Source organism: Nelumbo lutea, chromosome 8, assembly GCF_056320005.1.
Source record: "Nelumbo lutea isolate HS-2025 chromosome 8, American lotus-T2T, whole genome shotgun sequence".
NCBI classification, from domain to species: Eukaryota; Viridiplantae; Streptophyta; class Magnoliopsida; order Proteales; family Nelumbonaceae; genus Nelumbo; species Nelumbo lutea.
In genome coordinates, this window is record NC_142691.1 from 44,272,427 (window position 1) to 44,296,048 (window position 23,622).

General features: G+C 39.6%; 1 protein-coding gene across 1 annotated transcript; it reads left to right on the forward strand.

The window, feature by feature from the left end:
• The first annotated feature begins 1,176 nt into the window (after positions 1–1,176).
• LOC148843949 (F-box/LRR-repeat protein At3g48880-like) lies at positions 1,177–3,432 on the forward strand. Its single transcript, XM_088956791.1, has 2 exons — positions 1,177–1,754; positions 2,611–3,432. Exons 1-2 carry the CDS (start codon positions 1,303–1,305, stop codon positions 3,101–3,103), a joined length of 945 nt encoding a protein of 314 aa, XP_088812917.1. The 5' UTR covers positions 1,177–1,302; the 3' UTR covers positions 3,104–3,432.
• The last annotated feature ends 20,190 nt before the right edge of the window (positions 3,433–23,622 follow it).

Below are 23,622 nucleotides of genomic sequence, written 5' to 3' on the forward strand. Positions count from 1 at the left end.
TTGATAGGGGATAGGCTTTGGAGAGTAAGAGATTGTGAGAGTTATGGGTGGGAGACGATTTATGGATAGGGAGTCTAAGCATCCGATCTCCCCCTTGCTCACAAAGGTTGCTTTGCGGAGTCCGGATCTCCTGCCCGCACAAACTCTGCATACGTCTACCCACATAACATCGTAGCCACACATGGAGAACATCTCATCCTCCTGCATAGTGTTATGCAGGGGGAGATGTTTCTAATTCACGGGGGTAGTATATTGTGGGTAGACATGGGCAGAAGATCCAGAGTGTACTTTGCTTTCTTCGGTTTGGTTTTCTATTTTTTTCTGATTTGAGATAAAAAGAAATAAAGAAGCATAGAGTGCGAGAAAAATGAGAGAGATGAAGAGGGCGTAAAGAGGAAGAAATGAAAAATAAAAAAGAAGATAAAGAAGCACGGGAAGGAAAAAAAATACTCAATATGTGCGTCCTGTGTAGCGGTAGTCATCCTTCAATCAGTTCCAAAACTGCCGCTAAAAATGTTTTTTCTTGTAACGTTTGTTGGTAATTTTCTGTGCTTTTAAATGCATTTTCCTGTAATTTATGGATTTTTCGTTATATTTCTACAATTTCAATTATTTTTTATTCCATACATTTTTCTATATTTTTATTATCTTTTCCTGTAATTTTTGTACCTTTTTTACTTCTTTCTGTATTTTAATGATTTAAAAAATAACGAATTGAGTCGACTGGATTGGATCAAGGTGGGTTTTGATGCAATCCGACTCCTTTATTTTTCTCTTAATGGATTATTAAAGGGTTAGCGGGTTGAATGGATTGGGTTGAAGCTCAACCCATACCCGTTCAATTGTCACCTTCACTAGAATGAAAATTTTCCCCATCCCCAATTTAATAATTTTATTTATTTTATATAAATTTATTTTTTAAAAAAACACGAGGACAAATTTTATCATAAACAGAACTAGACGACTGCCTCCTAACGTGTGCAGAGCGTTCGGCGCTTTGGGAAATAAAACGTTTATGGAAAGTCGTCCGTAGAGTGCGCTAAAAAGAGATGGGCCCAAAGAGATTATTACTTCACCTGTAAGGAACTCATTTATTTTGTTTTACGCTTTACCTTAGACCGAAAGCATTATCCAGACCCTTCTTCTGCTTAATATATAAACGAGGAGAGAGATGTGCGGAGATAGGAAAGAATAATAATTCCATTGAAAGGGATGTGGATTCGAGTCCAGCGAACATAATTCCATCGAAAGAAGAGCAGTGGTCGAAGCAGGAGAAAGTGGAGTGAAGTGATCAAGTGAGAGATGGAAGAAATCCTTGGAAACACGAGAACTGTTGAAAAAGAAACCAACTGGGAGGAGAGAGAAAGAAAGACACAGAAAGGGATGGAAGAATCCCATGGAAAAGCTGTATTAATTGAAGAAGAAAGGAAATGGGAGGAGATGAATAAAGATTGTTTGGTTAAGGTGCTTGAGGTGGTGGGACTGGAATCACTTATCTTGGATGTGCCCTTCGTCTGCAAATCATGGTACAATGCCTCTCTTGATCCACGGTGCTGGAAGAATCTCACTTTTCCGAAACTCGGCGGTTGGCCATCAAGCCCTTTTATGGAGAGATACATGGATGAATACCATGCAGATAAATTCTCTGTAACTGGGTTCATTAAGTTTGTAGTCGACCGAAGCTGTAAATCTTCTGTCAAGCTTGTTCTTCCAGGTTGCTGTAGCTTGGAGGCCTTCGCTTACGTCTCCATTGAGTAAGATTTCTCTCTCTATGCATGCTAATCAGTTTCTCTTTTCATGTTAAGGTAGGTCTGGAGTCTGAACGATGGTCAGGGGCGGGTTAGGCTACAATTTTATAATCTCACTAACCGACGAGCGTTCAGAAATAATGGAGTTTTCTTTTTGCTTAGATGGATTAAATAAAGGGAAAATTTCCGACCACTTTGGTCTTAAAAGTTAAAAATGCATAATTTAGTATTTAAACTTTTCAAAATGGGACAATCTAGTACGTGATGAATTAATCAGCTTTTTAAATGGCATTTTAAAAAGATATAAATACCCTTTTAGTGCTATCTAATAGTCTCAAATCTTTGCTTCTTCTATTCAAATGTAACCCAACATTTTGAATATAAGAAACAAGAATTTGGGACGACTAATTTCTTGTTAATGTTTAGATAATTGATAAAGAAAATTAAATGATACTCTAAGAACATTTATGTCCTTTTCAATTGTCACTTAACGAAAATTTAATTATTGATTAAGGATTGTTATATTTTAAAATTTCCAATATTGAATTATCTCATTTTTAAAGTTGGGAGACCAAATTAGCACCGGGCAAATTACATGTACTAATCAAGAATTTTGGGCCCATTTGTCCAATGTTTCGAAATAGTGGATTTCACTTGTCAAGTTTTTCGAAATCTTGGGTCTATGGTTCATAAAGTTTGTAGGTGATTAGTGTGGGATTTTATAATTGGTTGCACAGCCCAATAAATGTTCATTTCATCTAATTTGGATTAGGACAACATCAAATGAGAAGGAGAGATGATTAAAATGCTAGAATAGGCTGTTTTTATTGTGTTATATACTGATCATAAATTTTTTTAATAGGTGCCCTTCTTTGCAAGTTATAGGACTTCCTTCTGAGTTGGTAGTCAGTGGAGAGAACCATATTTTAGAATTTGTAAGCAAATGGAGTGAATTGCGGTACTTGTACTTGGGAACTATACCAAATTGCTTCAAGGAAATTCTGACCCAAATTAGTCTTAACTGCAAGAACTTTTCTGGGCTTGGCACAAAAGGCTACATCGACAATGAAGCAGCCTTAGCGATTGCAACCCAGTTGCCCAAGATAAAGTATTTGCACCTGAAAAATTCTTCTCTGCCGCGTGAGAGTCTTGTAACGATACTGGAGGGATGCAAAGAGCTGGTGGAATTGGATGTGAGGAACTGCATCGGTTTTGAGGCTGATGATGAGGAGATATTGATGCTTGCTTCTCATATCAAGAGATTCAAGCCTGAGGGTTCAGAAATCTATGAAGACTGGTGGTTTGATGAGCATATTTCTTCTAGAGATGTGGACTCCGATGCTGGCTCTGATTGAATGACCTAAGAGTTTGGTGGATAGTTTGCTACTTTTTAGCGGTGGAAATTGGGTTGGTTGGATTGGGTTTAGTTTGGGTTGAATTTCAACCCAATTCATCTAACCTGTCAATCCATTAATGATCCAGTTACATAAAATTAAATGGATTAGGCTTAATCCAAACCCACTTTAACTTAATTCAGCCCGCCCAAACCATTAATCTTTTATTTATGTAATTAAAAACAAAAAACTAATTCCCTCTTCACAAATAAGCTGGTCATGTTATTTTTATACAAGTGGTGAATGTTCAAATCAATTATATGCATGTTATTTTTACATAGACAACGAAACCATTTGACTCTATTCGGATTTTGGGTTTGACTGAACCACTTAGGTTCAAACCGGTCAGACCAACTTGAACTATCTAATTGAATTGTCTTTGAGTTAATCATATCAAGAGTGGTTGAATCATTTAGATCTAGATCAATCCAGTTGGATCAAATCATATTGGTTTAGTCAATGGTGGATTGACTTGGACCAGCCCATATCAAGTTTGTGCACGGGTTTAGGATTGAATGATTGGCTCAAAGCGGGACAAGAGAAGTAAATCAGACCAGTCCTATATTCGAGTCGGGATGTGTAGATACGGATCATATTGGACAATCCAGACTAGGAAAATCAAGTGGGGCGGATTATGAGTTGGGTCGGATCGGGATCCAGGCCGAATCACCCCACCTTGGACCTGCTTTGGATTTGGGACAACCAGAATCGGGTTGGGTTCGGACTAGTCTAATCAACCCAAACGCATTGAACCGAGGTGATTGGATTTATTCATATTTAAACCAAGTTGAGATGATCCAGACTCGGGTCAAGTTGATTTGGATGTCGATTTGGATGAAGTGTATTGATTCGAGACAAAACTAATTTTAATCAATAATTAATAAAAAATTAATGCATTAATTATAAATTATTTCATTCAAATGAAGAAAATTAAAAAGATGTATTTAGTGGTTAATGCAATTGTTGTCCACAACCCAAACCAGCCCATTTAAATTAACCCAATGGGTGATCAACCCATTTCCAACCCGCCAAGTAAATGAGCGGGCTGGGTAGGTTAGATAATGTGTGGGTTAATTGGGTAGGTTCAACGGGTTGGGTGAAAAATTTCCACCCCTAACTACTTTGTCTTAGGAAGAGGTTTTAGAATCTCTAAAAACTTCGGAAGTTCTATATATTCCTCTTGAACGGTAGAATGACTATTGTGGAGGGCGTTGATTAGTCATTTTGATTCTCCCATTGGATAAGCATTTGCTTTTAAGCTTTAGGTTACAAAAATTTTTGAATTAAAAAAAAAAAATAAGTTTTGTGACACATGGTAAGAGTTGCTTTTCGAGAACCTTAAAAAATGAAGTAATTGGGAGATTAAACAATGAAGGAAAAGTTTAAAAAAGCGATTAAAAAAACTAATTGAATTTCTTATTAATATTGGTAAATAAGGGTGTAAATGGACCAATTTTGAATTGGACCAATCCAAACTAAAATTTGGATGAATTGAACGGACCAACAAGACATTGAATTGAACCAATCCAAATTTACTGATGCAAAGGATTTATTGGATTGGATTGGACTTGGTTTGTCCATAATGAAATAATATTGAGTTGGGTTGGATTGAAACAATATCTGATGCATTGATATAGACCATGTTTATGTTGAAACCAATCTAAATTAAAACATATTTGAACAGATTAGACAGTCTAGACATTGTTTTGGAATGGTCCAAAATATAGTCCAAAATATTCAATGGATTGGATTGAACCTAGTCCATTTGTAATGGATTTATATTGGATCGAATCAAATTGGACTAAATCCAATTCAATTCACACCCCTATTGGTAAATATATCTCTTCACAATTGGGAATTAAATATAGTGAAATAGTGTATGCCATTAACTCCAATTAGGTTGATGTACAGAAACATTTATTGTAAATGAATAAATGTACATTATTGTTTCATGTTAATATTGGTATGTTTCTGTCATTTTACCCTTTAAACTAAACACTTATGAGACTCGCGTTAGTTTAGAATGTTCTCAGCCGTTGGATAGGCTTGGGGAATTTATCGTACCAAGGTTGACACTAACACTAATGTACTGCCAAAGAAGTTGGGGTAGCTTGTCTCAGTTGCTAAGGTAAGACTTAATGCACATGTAGTGTGTGTTTGATTGAAACACTAAACCCATACCATTGTTTAGTTATTGCCTTAGACTTTGTAGATAGATGGGAAAAACTGGAAAGTTACACGTAACCCCTAGACTTGATTATGGTACTACACATGAGTGTCGGATTGGATTGTCTTTGATATGCCAATCAGTGAGACACATTATGGGTCAAAAACTGGGTATGCTGGGACAGTCTGAGAATTCATTTAAGTGGGTGATCATAGTGATAGGACCGACCCTTTTGTTGAGTAGAGTGAATGATTGGAACTACACTCTCTTTGATGGAAACCTAAACTGTCGATAGTGGATTTCAACTGTGTTTGAGATCTGGTTTTGCAAAAATTTATATATATTATGTTTTAAGAAAAGTGTTTTCAAAATGTTTTAATTAACGTGATCCATCCGACCAGAGAATGTGACACTGCACTTTGTAGTCAAGGGAGAGGTCCTTCCCTATTGCATAGTGTTTGATCATTATGGGCTAAGAGGTTAAGTATAAAAAACCATTAAGGGCTGATTACCTAATGGGCTATATCTTACTTAAGTCCATTATCCTTGGATTTTCATAGGATGGTTGGATTCAATGATCATTTAACTATAAATGTTGGGCCCATTTTGAGTCTATAGTGATGTGCTCAAGGGTTCACTACATTTAGTAGTGAATTTGGCTAGGCCTTTTTACAAAGGTTAGGCCAAACCCATATAGGCTCATGTGAGGTCATTGTGGGGTCTCATGCCATACAAATCAAACCTTAATAGGCCAGCAACACTCTTGGGTCATGAGCCATATGTCTAATGGGTCAAAAGCCTATAATTATTGTGATTAGTTAAGATGTCACATGATTAATTAAGTTGTCATGTGACATGAGAAAATCTAGATTTGGATATGGGTATAGAGCACCCATTCTCTTAAGAGGATAAGACCTATCTCTTGATAAAGTCTAGATCCAAATAAAGATTTGGATAAAATCTCCTAATTCGATTAGGAGAGGTGCTCCAGAAAGGTTATAAAAGGAGAGGAGGCGAATTGCTCCAAACCAAACTCTGCTTTCAGCTTTCTACCTTCTCCCTTTGCCGCCCAAGAAACCTTGTTCATTCTTCACTTTTTGTTGATTTTCATCCGTTCTTTCTTTGATGTTTGCAAGAAAAATATAGAGAAAATTCGTGTTTACCTCCCCAACACGACCCAAGCTGTTGGGTTGTAGTTTTGTTGAAAACTGAATTGTTGAGTTGCCTTCAACTTTAAATCGTGCCATATTTAGTAGAGACTGGATTTAAGATTTGATTTGGGCATGAACTACCACATTGGGAGTTACATTTGTGGAATCCCTATCAAGTATGCCTCTTTTGTTGGTTTCAAATATGGTCCGGTTTAATGCAAGATAGATTCTAAAAAAATGTTGTTTTTTCAAAAATCAGGGAATTCAATTCACAAAAGGTTTAGAAATTTTTTGAAATTTCGCCAACCATCCTACATGGTTCTGCCATACATTCAATGGATTCTAACCTTCCTTCACCACAGGCATGGTAGACTAATCTATTATTCACGTTAAAATAGCGACCGTGAATCTCACTACAAGAAAAAAAAAAAAAAAACAGAAAAGGCCAAAGACGGCGGTCTTTATGACTACTGCTATAGGGATATCTGAAAGACCGCCACCTACATTCATTTTAAAACCTGCTGCGGTGGATTGTTCAGCAGATTTTAAAATAAATCGGAATCAAATCAGTATTAAACCCGTTTAAGTTTACTTAGTGAAATAAACTGGAATCAAACCGGTATTAAACCAGTCTAATCTTACCACATGAGGATAAACACGGGGAGAGAAAAATCTTTTCTCCCACGCGAAAGACAAGCTTTGTCGAGGATTGTAGAGGATTGCAGAGGATTTCTCCTGCACTAAGACAAACTTGGAGAGTATTGCAGAGGATTTTTGAATCTTCACGAGAAAGAAAAATTGCATAGTTAGGGTTCATTTGAGAAGGGGAATCCCTTTGTGTTTGAGGAGGAAATTACAATCAAGCACTGCCAATCTTTGTTCGTTCGAGCAAGAGAGGAGAAGGTAACATTCTCTCTATCGTTAAAGATTTGTTTTAAAAATTTCCTCTATTTGTCCCTTTGCATAGACACCACATAACTTTATGACTAAACTTCCATAGAGTCCACAGTATTCCACAATAAGACATCCTAGATTTAGAACTCAATTTTTTTTTTCTTTTTGGATTTCTCTTACTGGATCGTTCATCAATTTCTTCTCAAAAGTGCCACATTGAAAAAAAACAAAATTCAGGTGTTTTTTGGTTGTCTAACCTTTAACAACTCAATAATCCAGTTGGTTTCATCATATCACTCATCAATGTTCATCTTCCTAAAGATACCACATGAAAATAAACAATATTAAGCTGTTTTCCAGTAAGATTGGCATAAGGATTCCAGTGATCCTTAATTCCATCCCTCCTTCCAAAAAAGATAAAAGGTGTTCCTACTCCTACCTTCTTTTCATAAGGTTTATTTTAACCAGTCAGGAAATATATAAAGGTTTACAAATATAATCAGATCTCAATTTACATAAGAAGTCTAACAAGAAGGAAAGTAATAAATGCCATGTTATAGAACCCAAGGTGAGATCCTTGCCGGGGAAAAACTGGAAAGTTACACCCGACCCCTAGACTCGATTGTGATACTGCACTAGGTGTCGGATTGGACTGTCTTTGATGTACCAATCAGTGAGATCCTTACCGGGGGTCAAAACCGGCTGTCTTTGATGTACCAATCAGTGAGATCCATAATAGTGTATTCGGACAGGCCTTGTAACAAAGGCTAAGCCGAACCCATGTGGCTGATGTGTAGATCAATGTTTGGGTCCCACGCCATAAAAGGAAGCCCAACTGGGTAGTAGTTTAGAAGACTAAATGAATACATAACCATAAATGGGCCTTAAGCCCATTTCGAACTGGGCTAATTTGATTAGTCACTTAAAGGGACGAATTCTGAGATGGATCAGCTGATAGGATTGGGCCCAGACCCTATCCACTTAGAGAGTCCAAGATCTAAATAAGATTTAGATCTGGAAGCTTCCTAATTGGATTAGGAGATGGTTGATCTAATCTTCACATAAGATAAGGGTTATCCCTTATCACTTAAAGGGACTTCTAATCCAAATATGATTTGGGTTAGCAACTCCTAATGGGATTAGGAGCTGATCCCTTTGAGATTATAAAAGAAGGAGGGGGCGGTAGCCTTTAGACATGCAACCAGCACATCCTTGTCTTCAGAGCTGAGATTACAAGAAGAGAGAATCTGCACCCTGCAAATACTCTCTTGCCGCCTCCTTCCTGCAGCTGCTGCCTCCAGTAGTTCGATCTCCAGTTCTTGAGGGAAATCAAGATTTGATCTTGATACCAATCTTTTGGAGAAAAGATTGGTTAGAGTTGTATTCACAAGCCATCCAGTTGATTCTTGCGAAGGGTCAAGTTCTTTTGGAAGAACACTACTGATTCTACTCCACCCTGCACTGCGCCATCTTTAATAGAAGCAGATTTTGGATCCTTCCTTGGGCGTGAACACCTCCATTGGGAGATGCTGCTTCTCCGTATCAGGTATAATCCCTCCCTACTCCTTTTGGTTCAGATCTGGTTTAGTTTATGGTTCAAGAATGATCATTGAAAATATGATTTTTTAAATAGGGAATGAGATTCCCAATTGAAGGGAGAGAAAAATTTTTGAAATTCGCCCCTTATTCCGCAATCTTTGGGCATCCATGTGATAGATATCCTATCCCTTCATATGCTTACTTCTTTTCCTCATTGGGGACTTGATCTTCCAAGGTAATTGTACTACATCTTCTCCTTCAATCATTCCATTTGGCATCCCATTATTTTTACTCTATTCTCTATCAATAATGAGACTATGAGAGTTGTACTTTTCCTTCCTTCATAGATGACCTATTGTTTCTTAATTATTATATACTTGTATTAATTAAAAATTATTAGTACTGCTGGCCCCATTTTTCTGGGATGAGGCTGATGACAATGATGAATTAGTAAACATATATTCATGTCAAAGAGAGGGGAAAAAAACAAATAGACTGCTTTTGCACAAATGAAAGAGTAGAAAAAGATGATATATTGATGGTTCATAAGTACCACTTCAGATTTGACAGAAGATAGTGGAGCACATCAAGATCACCATACTTAAGCATTCTGGTACCCCGATATTTGTGATGCCCTCGTTTACCTATTCAAGAGAAAAGTTTACATATCACTTGTGAAGGCTTTAATGAAAGAACAAATGATAACCATGCAACTTATGAGTCTCTTCTATTGGCATTTACTCTTCCATTAACATCACTGAGATATCTGCAAGGGTTGCAATAATGGAAGCAAATAGGCAAGGCACTTGATTTGTACAGACAAGAGAAGCATCTCCAAGGTAAGAAAACTATTGGCATATGGTTCTTCATCATACATATTCTTGCAAGACATGATTAACTTTACTTTGGTTTCAGGTCCGCCCAGGCACCCAACCTGGTTAGAAGGTTGTACTAAAGAAAAAAGGTGAGAACTGCAAATTCCAAGACTTGGGGCTGCCTCCAAATTAAAAATTAGGGGTTTACCTTTATGTTATGTATTTTTTTATTGTTTTAGATGCTTGATGAAAGTCGTTACCCTCTAGTGGGTCAGCTGGAGCATGATGTGGCAGCCAAGGTGACAGGCATGCTCCTGAAGATGGACCTGACTGAGGTTTTGCATTTGTTGGAATCACCTGAAGCCTTGAAAGCAAAGGTGGTTGAAGCAATGGAATTGATTGTGAATGTGCATTGAATTGACAGTACACTTTCTCTTTCTCTGAATGATAACCTTGTTTCCTAAACATTATTAACTGTGAATGTGCATTAAACAAAATAATTTTTCTTTCTTTTTATTCTTCGACTAAAGTTCCAAAAGCTCTCATGGAAAGAAACAAGTTATCACTGAGAAAGCACAAGTGGCAATGTGGATCATTCTAAGGCAAATTTGTTGGAATCTTATCAGCTGCGGAAAAAAAGACCGAAAATTATTCACTCTTTGAGAACCAATTCTCGATCACAACCATGGAAGCACCCAACAGGATCATGCAGCTGGAGTTTACTTCCTTTCATGAATTGTTTGATCTTATTTCCCCAGCAAAAAAGGCACTTCTCTAATGTATCTGTTCCACTCATTTATAGCTTCCACTTTCTACCCATCTTCTTTCCTTGCACCAACTATTAGAAAAGCATAACCTTAGAGTGGGCCATATTCAGCAACATTCAAGAAAGCTCTACTATTACTATTATAGGGATTTTTACGGTTCAGTCCACCTCAGAATAGAGAAATTATTTTTCCCAATATATTTACGATTCACTCCACCTATAAACACCATCCCCCGGTGAATTTGGTACCTTTCCCCTTGAATACTGATCCAAACTGTACGATAAAGTTATAAGCATGCATTATAAGAAAAACAGTCTAATCCAGCAGTCACATGACTGCCGGCTCAGACCTTTGAATTACCGGCATAGATTTAAGGCGGCAGTCATTGGTCCTGAAAGAATGGTAGGATCCATCTTATGGACGCCAAAAAGATTGCGGAATGGGTGGGCGAATTTCAAAAATTTTCCTACCTTCTCCCAACTGGGAATCGTATTCCCTAAATTTAGAATACAATATTCAAGGATCCTACTTGAACCATAACCGAACCAGATCTGAAGGAAAAGGAAAATGGAGGATTATACCTGATCCAGAGAAGCAATATCTCCCAAAGTTAGTGTTCACGCCCAAAGAAGACACCAAGATCCGCTCCTGCTGAAGATGACATAGCTGTTTGTGGAACGGAACCAACAAAGTGCGCCCTACACACTGGATCCTTCGCAAGAATCCTCTGGAAACTCTGAACACCGAATCTTTTCAGTCTTTTCTGCAAGACTGAGGTCAAGAACTAATTTCTTGACTTCTTTCTTCTGCAAAGATCGAATCTTGCAAAGAGAAATGGCAGCAGCTGGAGGAGAACTCCAATGACGAAGATGGCTGAATTGCTTTTCTTCTCTCTGGAGTGTGTATGAGATCTAATCTCAATTCGGAGAATGTATTTTTCCTTCAAAAAAACCCTAGGTTCGAAATCTCTTTTTTTCACTTAGGGTTTCTCCTCTTTTCTTCTTGATTAAGAAACCTCCTAATTAGGAGTTATCCCAATCCAAATCAATATTTGGATAGGGGGTGATCTTAATCCTATTTGTAGATTAAATTAGCTTACTCCTAATCTTATCAGGAGTTTACCAGATTTAAATCTATTTTGAATTTGGTCTCCCAGAGTGGATAACGTTAAAAGCCTAATCCTTTTAGCTAACATTAATCTCAGATCCGCCCCATAGATGGGTGATCATATCAGCCGAGCTCGAAATGGGCTTTTGGCCCATTAAGTGTTCAATGCTTAACTAGTTTCCAATCTGCTGCCAAGTTGGGCTACTTTTTATGGTGTCGGACCCAAGCATTGATCTACTCACTAGCCACATGAGTTCAGCCCAGCCTTTAATACAAGGCCTAGCCGAATTCATTGAAAAGCTCAGTAAACCCCTAAGCCCATCACATGGACCCTATGGGCCCAACACTTACATTAAGTGGTTCCTGGGCCAAGCCATCTTATGAAAACCCATGGACTATGGGTAGGTGCAAGATTAGCCCATCAGGTTAAGTGTAAGACCATTGAGGTTGAGAGGTTAAGTGTATGATCATTATGGGCTGAGAGGTTAAGTGTAAAACCATTGAGGATAATACCTTATGGGATAATCTTGCATCTGCCCACAGTCCATGGGTGTTACAAGGTGGCTTGGCCCAGGGATCACTTAGGGTAAGTGTTGGGCCCATTGAGACCATGAGATGGTTTTCAAGGGGTGCACTGTCCATAAAAGTGTATTCGGCCAGGCCTTGTAACAAAGGCTAGACCGAACCCATGTGGCTGATGTGTAGATCAATGTTTGGGTCTCACGCCATACAAGGAATCCCAACTGGGCAGCAGTTTAGAAGGATAAATGAATACATAACCATAAATGGGCCTTAAGCCCATTTCGAACAGGGCTAATTTGATTACTCACTTAAAGGGGCGAATTCTGAGATGGATCAGCTGATTGGATTGGACCCAGAACCTATCCACTTAGAGAGTCTAAGATCTAAATAAAACTTAGATCTGGAAGCCTCCTAATTGGATTAGGAGATGGTTGATCTAATCTGCACATAAGATAAGGTTATCCCTTTTCACATAAAAGGACTTCTAATCCAAATATGATTTGGGTTAGCAACTCCTAATGGGATTAGGTGCTGATCCCTTTGAGATTATAAAAGGAGGAGGGGGCGGCAACCTTTAGACATGCAACCAGCACACCCTTGTCTTCAGAGTTGAGATCACAAGAAGAGAGAATTTTGCACCCTACAAATACTCTCTTGCCGCCTCCTTCTTGTACTCGCCGCCTCCAGCAGTTCGATCTCTAGTTCTTGGTAGAAATCAAGATTTGATCTTGATACCAATCTTTTGGAGAAAAGATTGGTTGGAGTTATTCACAAGCCATCCAGATGATTCTTGCGAAGGGTCAAGTTCTTTTGGAATAACAATGTTGATTCTGCTCCACCCTGCACTACACCATCTTCAGTGGGTGCAGATTTTGGATCATTCCTTGGGCGTGAACACCTCCATTGGGAAATACCGCTTCTCCATATCAAGTATAATCCCTCCCTACTCCTTTTGGTTCAGATCTGGTTCAGTTTATGGTTCAAGAATGATCCTTGAAAATATGGTTTTCTAAATAGGGAATTTGATTCCTAGTTGAAGGGAGAGAAAATTTTTTGAAATTCGCCCCCTTATTCCGCAATATTTGGGCATCCATGTGATGGATATCCTATCCCTTCAGTGGTATTAGAGCCAGGTTCAAATCTTGAACCATTTTGTTTCAGATCTGAACCTGCGCAAATAGGCAGAAGGCGTTCTACCCAATTTGTGCAGATATGGGTTTTGGGAAATTTGTTCCCAAAATTGATGGAAAAATAATATGAAATTAATTTTATATAAATCTGATTATTGTTTAGAATAGTTTTTTATGATTTTCTTAATTTATGGGTTGTTCGTACAAGAGGAGATCGAATTCTTGGTTGGCATAGGGAGAACTGCAAGATTTGCAGTTTCTTGATTTTACATTTGGTATGTAAATAATTTTTTTTTATTTTTTTTTATTTTTAGACTGAACGTATAGGCATTCAATCTAATGTAATTATTAATAGAAATAGGATTTCTATTTATTTTTATTTTTGGATCGAAAATGGCGGCGTAGAAAGGGAGATTTCGTAGAGAAGGAGATTTCGCAGATGGGACATTCGCAATCTGCGATTTGCAGTTTATGAAACTGCAAATCTGTGATCTAACCCTTATTTTACAGGATGGATTGTGCGAACAACCCTGTTTAATTAATTCTTGATTTTCTTTTGTCAGTTATTTAATTTTAGATTATTTTCTTGAATTAAAGATTTAATTAAAGATCAAACCCTAGACCCATTCGAACCAAGATTGGTTCAAACTGTTTGGGCCAAATCTAGGGTTTAATCAAGGCTGAAAGTTAGCCCTAATTTTCCCACTAATGGTCCTAAGGATTGATATTTAATTAAATGGTTAATTCGGCCCAACCTGTAAAGGCCCAGTTTTAAATAGATAAAACTGCCAAAAGCCCACTTCAAAGCATAAAGCTATATGGGCCAAACTGGGTAACCCTAATTCAGCCCATATACCTAGATAATATTAATGGTTAATATTATGGATTTAAAACGGGCTTCCAATCTGCCTTACAGATAATTAATTGATTGGATCAATTTATCCCTGCATGAGATGTTTGGATGTGTGATGTGCTACGTACATGGGCCATAAGTGCTTGGCCCATGTTCATTCGATAGTGGCTCTTGCGCACACCATGGCTGAATGCACATCATTGCCATGGTGTCCCTTTTGATCATTGGATGACCTCCCTCAGTGGTGGGCCCCACACCTCATCAAGAGGTTACATGCGGAACCCTAGCCGTTTTAAGGCCCACTAAAATCTGACTTTATGAAAGTCAGTGGGAGCCACTTTGGTTTGACCTAAATCAAAATAGGGCATAATTAACTGTTCCCTCCAGCTAATATGAGTGCATGTGATAGGGAAATTCATATGATGAACTCTCTAAAAGCTTTCCATCATTAGCATGAGGATGAGTCCTTCAGTAATGAAGAAACGCACTAGAAAATGGGCTATCCATTTTCTGTTGGGCTTGTCTAAGTGTTTCATAAGATGATAGGGGCGTCATAGACCGATGTGGGAGGGGCTTCACCAGAAAATGGGAACTCTCTTACGGTACCTTGGCGTTCACGAATATAATGGGTAAGCACTCACTGGACAGAAAGGTTTACCTGAAAAATGACTCTGAGCCTTGTCTGGCAGAGGCCAAAGGGAAAACTCATATGATGAGTGGATATGATCCTTCATAGAGAGGTGGTGGGATTATGCTGCTGAAACAGTTGGCTCCATGCACCCTAACCCACATGGAATCCAAGAAAGGTAATTTCGAAACTTGTGTTATAGAAACCAATTTATTGGTAGCTTCTGCGTCCTGGTGTATTGACTCCGGGGCTTCAACTCATGCATGTAACTCACTACAGGGGTTCAAGGTAAGCAGAAGGCTGAGTGAAGGAGAAGTCACACTCTATTTGGGGACTACTGCAACTGTTGCAACCGCGGCCATAGGAACCGTGGAGTTATTTTTTAGAGAAGGAACTATTGTACTAAAAGATTGTCTTTATGTACAAAATTTAAGGAGAAATTTGATTTCTGTTTCAAAACTATGTGTAGATGGTTATTCTGTCTTCTTTAGTAATATGATTACTATTAAAAGAAATATTAGATCCATTGCATATGGGGAACTAGAGAATGGTCTGTATGTTCTACATCCTTCTCTAGAAACTAACATAACTGAAACTATGTCGGCTGAAATCCCCAAGAAGAGAGCCCGTGATACAGTTAATCCCACGTGTCTGTGGCATTACCGACTTGGTCACATTGGTGTTGATCGAATCACAAGGTTGGTAAAGGATGGTCCTTTGGATTTTCTAACTGTAGAAGATCTTCCAACATGTGAGCTTTGCCTGCAAGGCAAGATGACGAAACGGCCATTTAACGGTAAGCTTGAAAGATGTACAGGCACACTTGACCTAATACATACTGATGTATGTGGTCCCCTGAGTGTTAGGACACAGAATCAACACATGTATTTCATCACCTTCATAGATGATTTCTCACGATATGGTTACATGTACCTAATGAGACACAAATCTGAGTCTTTTGAAAAGTTCAAAGAGTTTAGACAAAAGGTCGAGAAACAATTAGGGAGAGAAATTAAGGCCCTTCGATCAGATCGAGGTGGCGAGTATATCTCTGACAGATTCAGGGACTACTTAAAGGACAATGGGATTGTATCACAATTAGCTCATCGTGCTACACTACAACTGAATGATGTTTCAGAGAGAAGGAATAGGACCTTATTAGATATGGTTTGGTCGCTTCTCATACACTCAGAGTTACCCACATCCTTTTGGGGTTACGCATTAGAGACTACGATTTATGTGCTGAATCGGGTTCCAACCAAATCGGTTCCAAATACTCCATATACTTTGGACCAGAAAGAATCCAAGTGTCAGACACTTGAAGATTTGGGTTTGTCCAGCACACATTAAAATACCGAGTGCAGACAAGTTGGAATCCAAAACCAGTCATTGCCTATATGTAGGCTACCCAAAAGGCTCTATAGGTTACCTATTCTATGACTCAAGTGAGCAGAAAGTGTTCTGTAGTCGAAATGCACAATTCTTGGAGACCGATTACATCTTGGACACCCATCATCAGGAAATTGTTCTTGATGAGGAGAGCTCAGGAGTAGTGGGAGATGTCCCACAAGTTCTAGGTAGTGATCAACCTAGAAAATCCACTCAGGTATCCAGGCCACCAGTTTGTTATGATTATGACCAGGATAGTTACCTGGTGGAAACCTTGACTAGTGAGGAGGATCCCGTTACTTACGCGGAAGCTATGTTGGACATAGATTCCCAGAAGTGGGTGGAGGCCATGAGAGCAGAGATAGATTCAATGGAGACCAATGGAGTCTGGACTCTAGTAGGTCCACCCTCAGGGGTAAAAGCAATCGGTTGCAAATGGATTTACAAGAGGAAGAAGGGCCCCGATGGTAGGGTTGAGACCTTCAAAGCTCGTCTGGTGGCGAAAGAGTACACTCAAATAGAGGGCATCGATTATGAGGAAACATTTTTGCTTGTGGCCATGCTTAAATCCATTAGTATCCTACTAGCTGTAGCAGCATACCATGATTATGTGATTTGGAAGATGAATGTCAAAACTGCATTCCTGAATGGACATCTTACTGAAGATATCTATATGCAGCAGCCGCAAGGATTTATTATTGCAGGTTAGGAAAACATGGTATGTAAACTTAATAGATCCATTTATGGACTTAAACAAGCTTCTAGAAATTGGAACATCCATTTTGACTCAACTGTCAAATCGTTTGACTTTGAGGAGAATCCAGATGAACCCTGTGTCTATAGGAAGTTCAGTGGAGATAAGGTTACATTCTTGGCTCTATATGTAGATGACATTCTACTCATTGAGAATGATGTAGGAATGTTGACTACGGTGAAAGTATGGTTTTCACATCAATTCTCCATGAAAGATTTTGGAGAAGCCTCCTATATACTAGGTCTTCGACTCTATAGAGATAGATCGAAGCAGATAATAGGATTACCCCAATCTGCCTACATTGACAAAATAGTCAAAAGATACAACATGGAAAACTCCAAGAAAGGTAATATTCCTTTCAAGTACGGAGTCACTCTCTCCAAGATAATGTCTCCCAAGACTTCTAAGGAGATTGATGGCATGAAAGACGTTCCCTATGCCTCTGCCATAGGGAGCATCAAGTATGCCATGCTTTGCATTCATCCTGACATTGCTCAGGCAGTGAGTGTAGTAAGCTGATTTCACTCCAACCCAGGGTAGGAACATTGGATTGCTGTGAAAAATATACTTAAGTACCTTCGAAAGACAAAAGAGTTTTGTCTAGTGTTCGATGGTAACTCACTACAGATCCAATAGAAAGTCTACATCTGGACATGTTTTCACGATAGGATCGTGTGTTGTTTCCTGAATGTCAGCAAACAGGGGTCCTGAGTAGCAAATTAATAGTCCACAACCCAAGTCGAGCGCATTGCCATAAGTGAGGCTTCCTTATGAATGAAGGTGTTCATTACTGAATTTGGAATTCAGCACATCACCCATTCCACTATTGTATGACAACACTGGACCTACGAGAGGATGATAATAAGATGTAGCATCAGCAGAGAATGTGGTAGACCCATTGACTAAGCCACTGTCACAAAAAGTGTTTGAGAAACACGTGGAAAGCATGACACTCCGGCTAGTACCTGATTGGACATAAGTGCAAATGGGTCAGTCTAGGGAGACCTATCCTGACAAGGTTGACACTGTGGTGCCACCAAGTCAGTTGGGGTGGCCTGTCTCAGCTGCCAGGGTGAGACCCTAGGCACATACAATGTAGAATTAATCGAATCTTTGAACTGGACCAGATTTCCGGTATTGCCTTGGACCTTGGAGATTGATGGGCAAAATTGGAAAGTTACACCCAACTCCTAGACTCGATTGTGATACTGCACTAGGTGTCGGATTGGGCTGTCTTTGATGTACCAATCAGTGAGATCCTTACCGGGGGTCAAAACCTGGGTATTTTGGGACAGTCTGAGAATTCATTTGAGTGGGTGATCATAGAGATAGGATCAACCCCTTCGTTGGACAAAGATAATGATCGGGGATGCACTCTCACTGATGGAAACCAAGAATGCCGACAACTGATTTCAATTGTTGAGATTTAGTTTGCAAAATATATTTTATATGAGATATAAAAGTATATATATTATGGTTTCTAAATGATTTGCAAAAAGTTTTAATTCTCGGGATCCATATAAGCAGAGAGTGCAACACAGTTCCTTGCAGCCGAGGGGAGGTCCTCTCTTGTCGGGCAGTGTATGATCATTATGGGCTGAGAGGTTAAGTGTAAGACCATTGAAAATAATACCTGATGGGCTAATCTTGCATTTGCCCACAGTCCCTGGGTGTTACAAGGTGGCTTGGCCCAGGGACCACTTAGGGTAAGTGTTGGGCCCATAGAGACCATGAGATGGTTTTCAAGGGGTGCACTGTCCATAACAGTGTATTCGGCCAGGCCTTGTAACAAAGGCTAGACCGAACCCATGTGGCTGATGTGTAGATCAATGTTTGGGTCCCACGCCATACAAGGAAGCCCAATTGGGCAGCAATTTAGAAGGATAAATGAATACATAACCATAAATGGGCCTTAAGCTCATTTCGAACTGCGCTAATTTGATTAGTCACTTAAAGGGGCAAATTCTAAGATAGATCAACTGATAGGATTGGGCCCAAACCCTATCCACTTAGAGAGTTCAAGATCTAAATAAGATTTAGATCTGGAAACCTCCTAATTAGATTAGGAGATGGTTGATCTAATCTGCACATAAGATAAGGGTTATCCCTTATCACTTAAAGGGACTTCTAATCCAAATATGATTTGGGTTAGCAACTCCCAATGGGATTAGGAGCTGATCCCTTTGAGATTATAAAAGGAGGAGGGGGCTATAGCCTTTAGACATGCAACCAGTACACCCTTGTCTTCAGAGTTGAGATCACAAGAAGAGAGAATTCTGCACCTTGCAAATACTCTCTTGCCGCCTCCTTCCTACAGCCGCCGCCTATAGCAGTTCAATCTCCAATTCTTGGGAGAAATCAAGATTTGATCTTGATTCCAATCTTTTGGAGAAAATATTGGTTAGAGTTGTATTCACAAGCCATTCAGTTGATTCTTGCAAAGAGTCAAGTTCTTTTGGAAGAACACTGCTGATTCTGCTCCACCCTGCACTGCACCATCTTCAGTGGGAGCATATTTTGGATCCTTCCTTGGGCATGAACACCTCCATTGGGAGATACTGCTTCTCCGTATTAGGTATAATCCCTCTCTACTCCTTTTGGTTCAGATCTGGTTCAGTTTATGGTTCAAGAATGATCCTTGAAAATATGATTTTCTAAATAGGGAATTCAATTCACAGTTGAAGGGAGAGAAAAATTTTTGAAATTTGCCCCCTTATTCCGCAATCTTTGGGCATCCATGTGATGGATATCCTATCCCTTCATGTTGTTCATAGCAATCCAATGCTCCCACCTTGGGTCAGCTTGGAATCTGTTTACACACTCACCGCCTGAGCAATGTCTGAGCGAGTGCATAGCATGGCATACATGATGCTCCATATGGCTAAGGCATAGGGAACGTCTCTCATGCTCTCAATCTCCTCAGAAGTCTTGGGAGACATCTTCTTGGAGAGAGTGACTCCGTGCCTAAAAGGAGCGTTTCTTTTCTTGGAGTTCTCCATGTTTTATCTTTTGACAGTTTTGTCAATGTAAGCAGCCTGTGATTATTCAATTATCCATTTCGATCAATCTCTATAGAGTCAAAGACCTAGTATATATGAAGCTTCTCCAAAATCTTTCATGTAGAACTGCTGTGATAGCCATACAATGACCGAAGTCAACATTCCTACATCATTCCCAATGAGTAGGATATCGTCCACATACAACACCAAAAAGGTGATCTTATCCCCACTGAACTTCCTGTAAAAACAGGGCTCATCCGGATTCTGCTCAAAGTCAAACGTTTTGACGGCAGAATCAAAATGGATGTTCCAACTCCTAGAAGCCTGCTTAAGTCCATATATGGATCTATTAAGTTTACATACCATGTGTTCTTGACTAGCAGCTATGAAGCCTTGCAGCTGCTGCATGTAGATATCTTCACTTAGATCTCCATTCAGGAGTGCGGTTTTGACATCCATCTACCAAATCTCATAGTCATGGTATGTTTCTACAGCTAGCAGGATCCTAATGGATTTGAGCATGGCCACGGGCGAAAAGGTTTCCTCATAATCAATGCCTTCTTTCTGAGTATACCCTTTTGCCACCAAACGAGCTTTGTAGGTCTCAGTCCTGCCATCGGGGCCCTTCTTCCTCTTGTAGATCCATTTGCAACCAATTGCTTTTACCTCGGAGGGTGGATCTACTAGAGTCTAGACCCCATTGGTCTCCATCGAGTCCATCTTAGCTTTGATGGTCTCCACCAACTTCTGGAAATCTATGTCTAACATAGCTTCCGCGTAAGTTACGAGATCTTCCTCACTAGTCAAGGCTTCCACCAGGTTACTATCCTGGTCATAACCATATCAGACTAGTGGCCTGGTTATCCGAGTTGATCTTCTAGGTTGGTCACTACCTGGAAATTGTGGGACATCTTCCACTGCTCTTGAGCTCTCCTCATCAAGAACTATTTCCTAACGATGTTTGTCCAGGGTGTATTCAGTTTCTAAGAATTGGGCATTTCGATTGCAGAACGCTTTCTGCTCATTTGGGTCATAGAATAGATAACCCACCGAATCTTTTGGGTAGCCTATAAATAGGCAATGACTAGTTTTGGATTCCAACTTGTCCGCACTTGTTCTTTTAATGTGTGCAGGACAACCCCAAATCTTCAAGTGTCTTACACTTGGCTTCCTTTCGGTCCATAGTTCATATGGAGTTTTCAGAACCGATTTGGTTGGAACCTAATTCAGCACATAGATAGCAGTCTCTAATGCGTATCCCCAAAAGGATGTGGGTAATTCTGAGTATACGAGAAGTGACCGGACCATGTCCAACAAGGTCCTATTCCTCCTCTCTGAAACACTGTTGAGTTGAGGTGTAGCAGGAAGAGCTAATTGGGACATTATCCTGTTGACCTTTAAGTAGTCCCTAAATTCGTCAGAGAGATACTCGCCACCTTGATCTGATCGAAGGGCCTTAATTTCTCTCCCTAGCTGTTTCTCGACTTTCTGTTTGAACTCTTTGAACTTTTTAAAGGATTTGGACTTGTGTCTCATTAGGTACACGTAACCATATCGTGAAAAATCATCTGTAAAGGTGATGAAATACACGTGTTGATTTTGTGTGCCTGCAGATCTTTCAGGCTTACCACCAAATGGCCACTTAGTCATCTTACCTTGGAGGCAAGGCTCATAAGTGGGAAGATTTTCTACGGTTAAAAAATCCAAAGGACCATCCTTTACCAGTCTTGTGATTCGGTCGACACCGATATGGCCAAGTCGGTAATGCCAGAGGCACGTGGGATTTACTGCATCACGAGTCCTCTTCTTGGGATTTTCGATCGACGTAGTTTTAGTTAAGTTAGTTTCAAGAGAAGGATGTAGAACATAGAGACCGTTCTCCAGTTCCCCGCATGCGATGAATTTGTTATTCTATTTAACAATAATCATATTACTAAAATAAATAGTATATCCATCAGCACACAGTTTAGAAACAGAAATTAAATTTCTTCTTAAGTTTTGTACATAAAGACAATCTTTAAGTACAAGCACTCCTCTAAAAACTAATTCTACGGTTCCTATTGCCGCAACTACAACACTTATAGTCATTCCCAAGAATAGTATCACTTCGCTTTCACTCAATCTTCTGCTAACTTTGAACCCCTGCAGTGAGTTACATGCATGAGTTGAAGTCTCGGAGTCAACAAATTAGGACACAGAAGTAACTAACATATTAGTTTCTATGACATAAGTTTCGACGTTACCTTTCTTAGATTCCAGGTAGGTAGGACAGTTCCTCTTCCAGTGGGCGGTCTGCTTGCAGAAGTGACAGACATCAGATGCCTTGTTCTTCTTCTGCTTCTTGAGTTTGGCAGCTTTCTTCTAGGGCTTCTTTGCCTTTATCTTTTTCTTGCCCGATTTGTTAGCTTCAGCAAGCATAACCATAGGCTCATCCTTCTTGAGTATATCCTCGGCCATTTGCAACATATTGCTGAGTTCCTAGATGCTGACATTCAACTTATTCATGTTGTAGTTCATTGTGAACACATTGAAGGAAGAAGGCAAAGAATTCAGGATGGCATCCACTTGCGTGCCAAGATCTAGCCTGGATCCAAGGGCTTTGAGTTCGTTAATGTAGCCCATCATCCAAAGACAATGGTCATGAACTTTCTTCCCTTTGGACATCTGCGCAGTCATGAACAGTTTCAAGACCTTCTATCGAGTAGAACGATTCTACTCTTCATACATTGTCTTTAGACTGTCCAATATGTCCTTGACTAGTTCGATCTGATCAAACTGCCTATGTATTGAGTTGTCCAGTGAGGCAATGACAAAGCAGCGGGCTAGGGAGTTCTTATCCCAATCTTGGTAGTCCCTCCTACGGGCCTCAGAAGCCCTATCACCCGGACGCTCCGGGGCAGGGTTTTTCACCACCTTATCCAACTTTTCGAAAGTTAGGATCAGCATAAGATTTCTGTACCAGTTGGCATTGTTTGGGCCCTTAAGCTTGTTATGGTCTAGAAGCTTTGCGAATTGATTGTTTGCCATTTTCTAATAAAACAACAAAGACGTTAGTCCACAACCTTAGTTTGATTCATGTTACCTACATAGATATGGTTTTTAATCTATGTTCCATTCCCATTTGTTCATCTCTGAGATTTCCCTCCTTTCTCAGTGATGGAGACGACAAAATGTCTTTAGAAATGTGGGATATCACATGGGATGCATGAAGCCAACTGTTTCAGCTGCATAACCCCACCACCTTTCTGTGATAGATCATATCCACTCATTAATTGAGTTTCCCTTTGGCCTCTGTCAGACAAGGTTCAGAGCCATTTTTAGGTAAACCTTTCTATCCAGTGAGTGCACACCCATCATATTCAGGTTACGCCAAGGTACAATGAGAGAGTTCCCATTTTTTGGTGAAGCCCCTCCCACATCGGTCTATGACGCCCATATCATCTTATGAAACACTCTAACAGATCCAACAACAAATGGATAACCCAATTTTATGGTGCGTTTCCTCATTACTGAAGAACCCATCATTGTGCTAATGACGGAAGGCCTTTAGAGAGTCCATCATATGGATCTCCCTATCACATGCACTCATATTTTCTAGAGGGAACTAAATTACGCCCTAGTTCTAATTTTAGGTCAAACCAAAGTGGCTCCCACTGACTTTCATAAAATCAGATTTCTGGTGGGCCTTAATCGGCTAGGGGTTCCGTACGCATCCCTTTTCAGGGTTGTGGGGCCCACCATGAAAGGAGGGGTCATCCAATGACC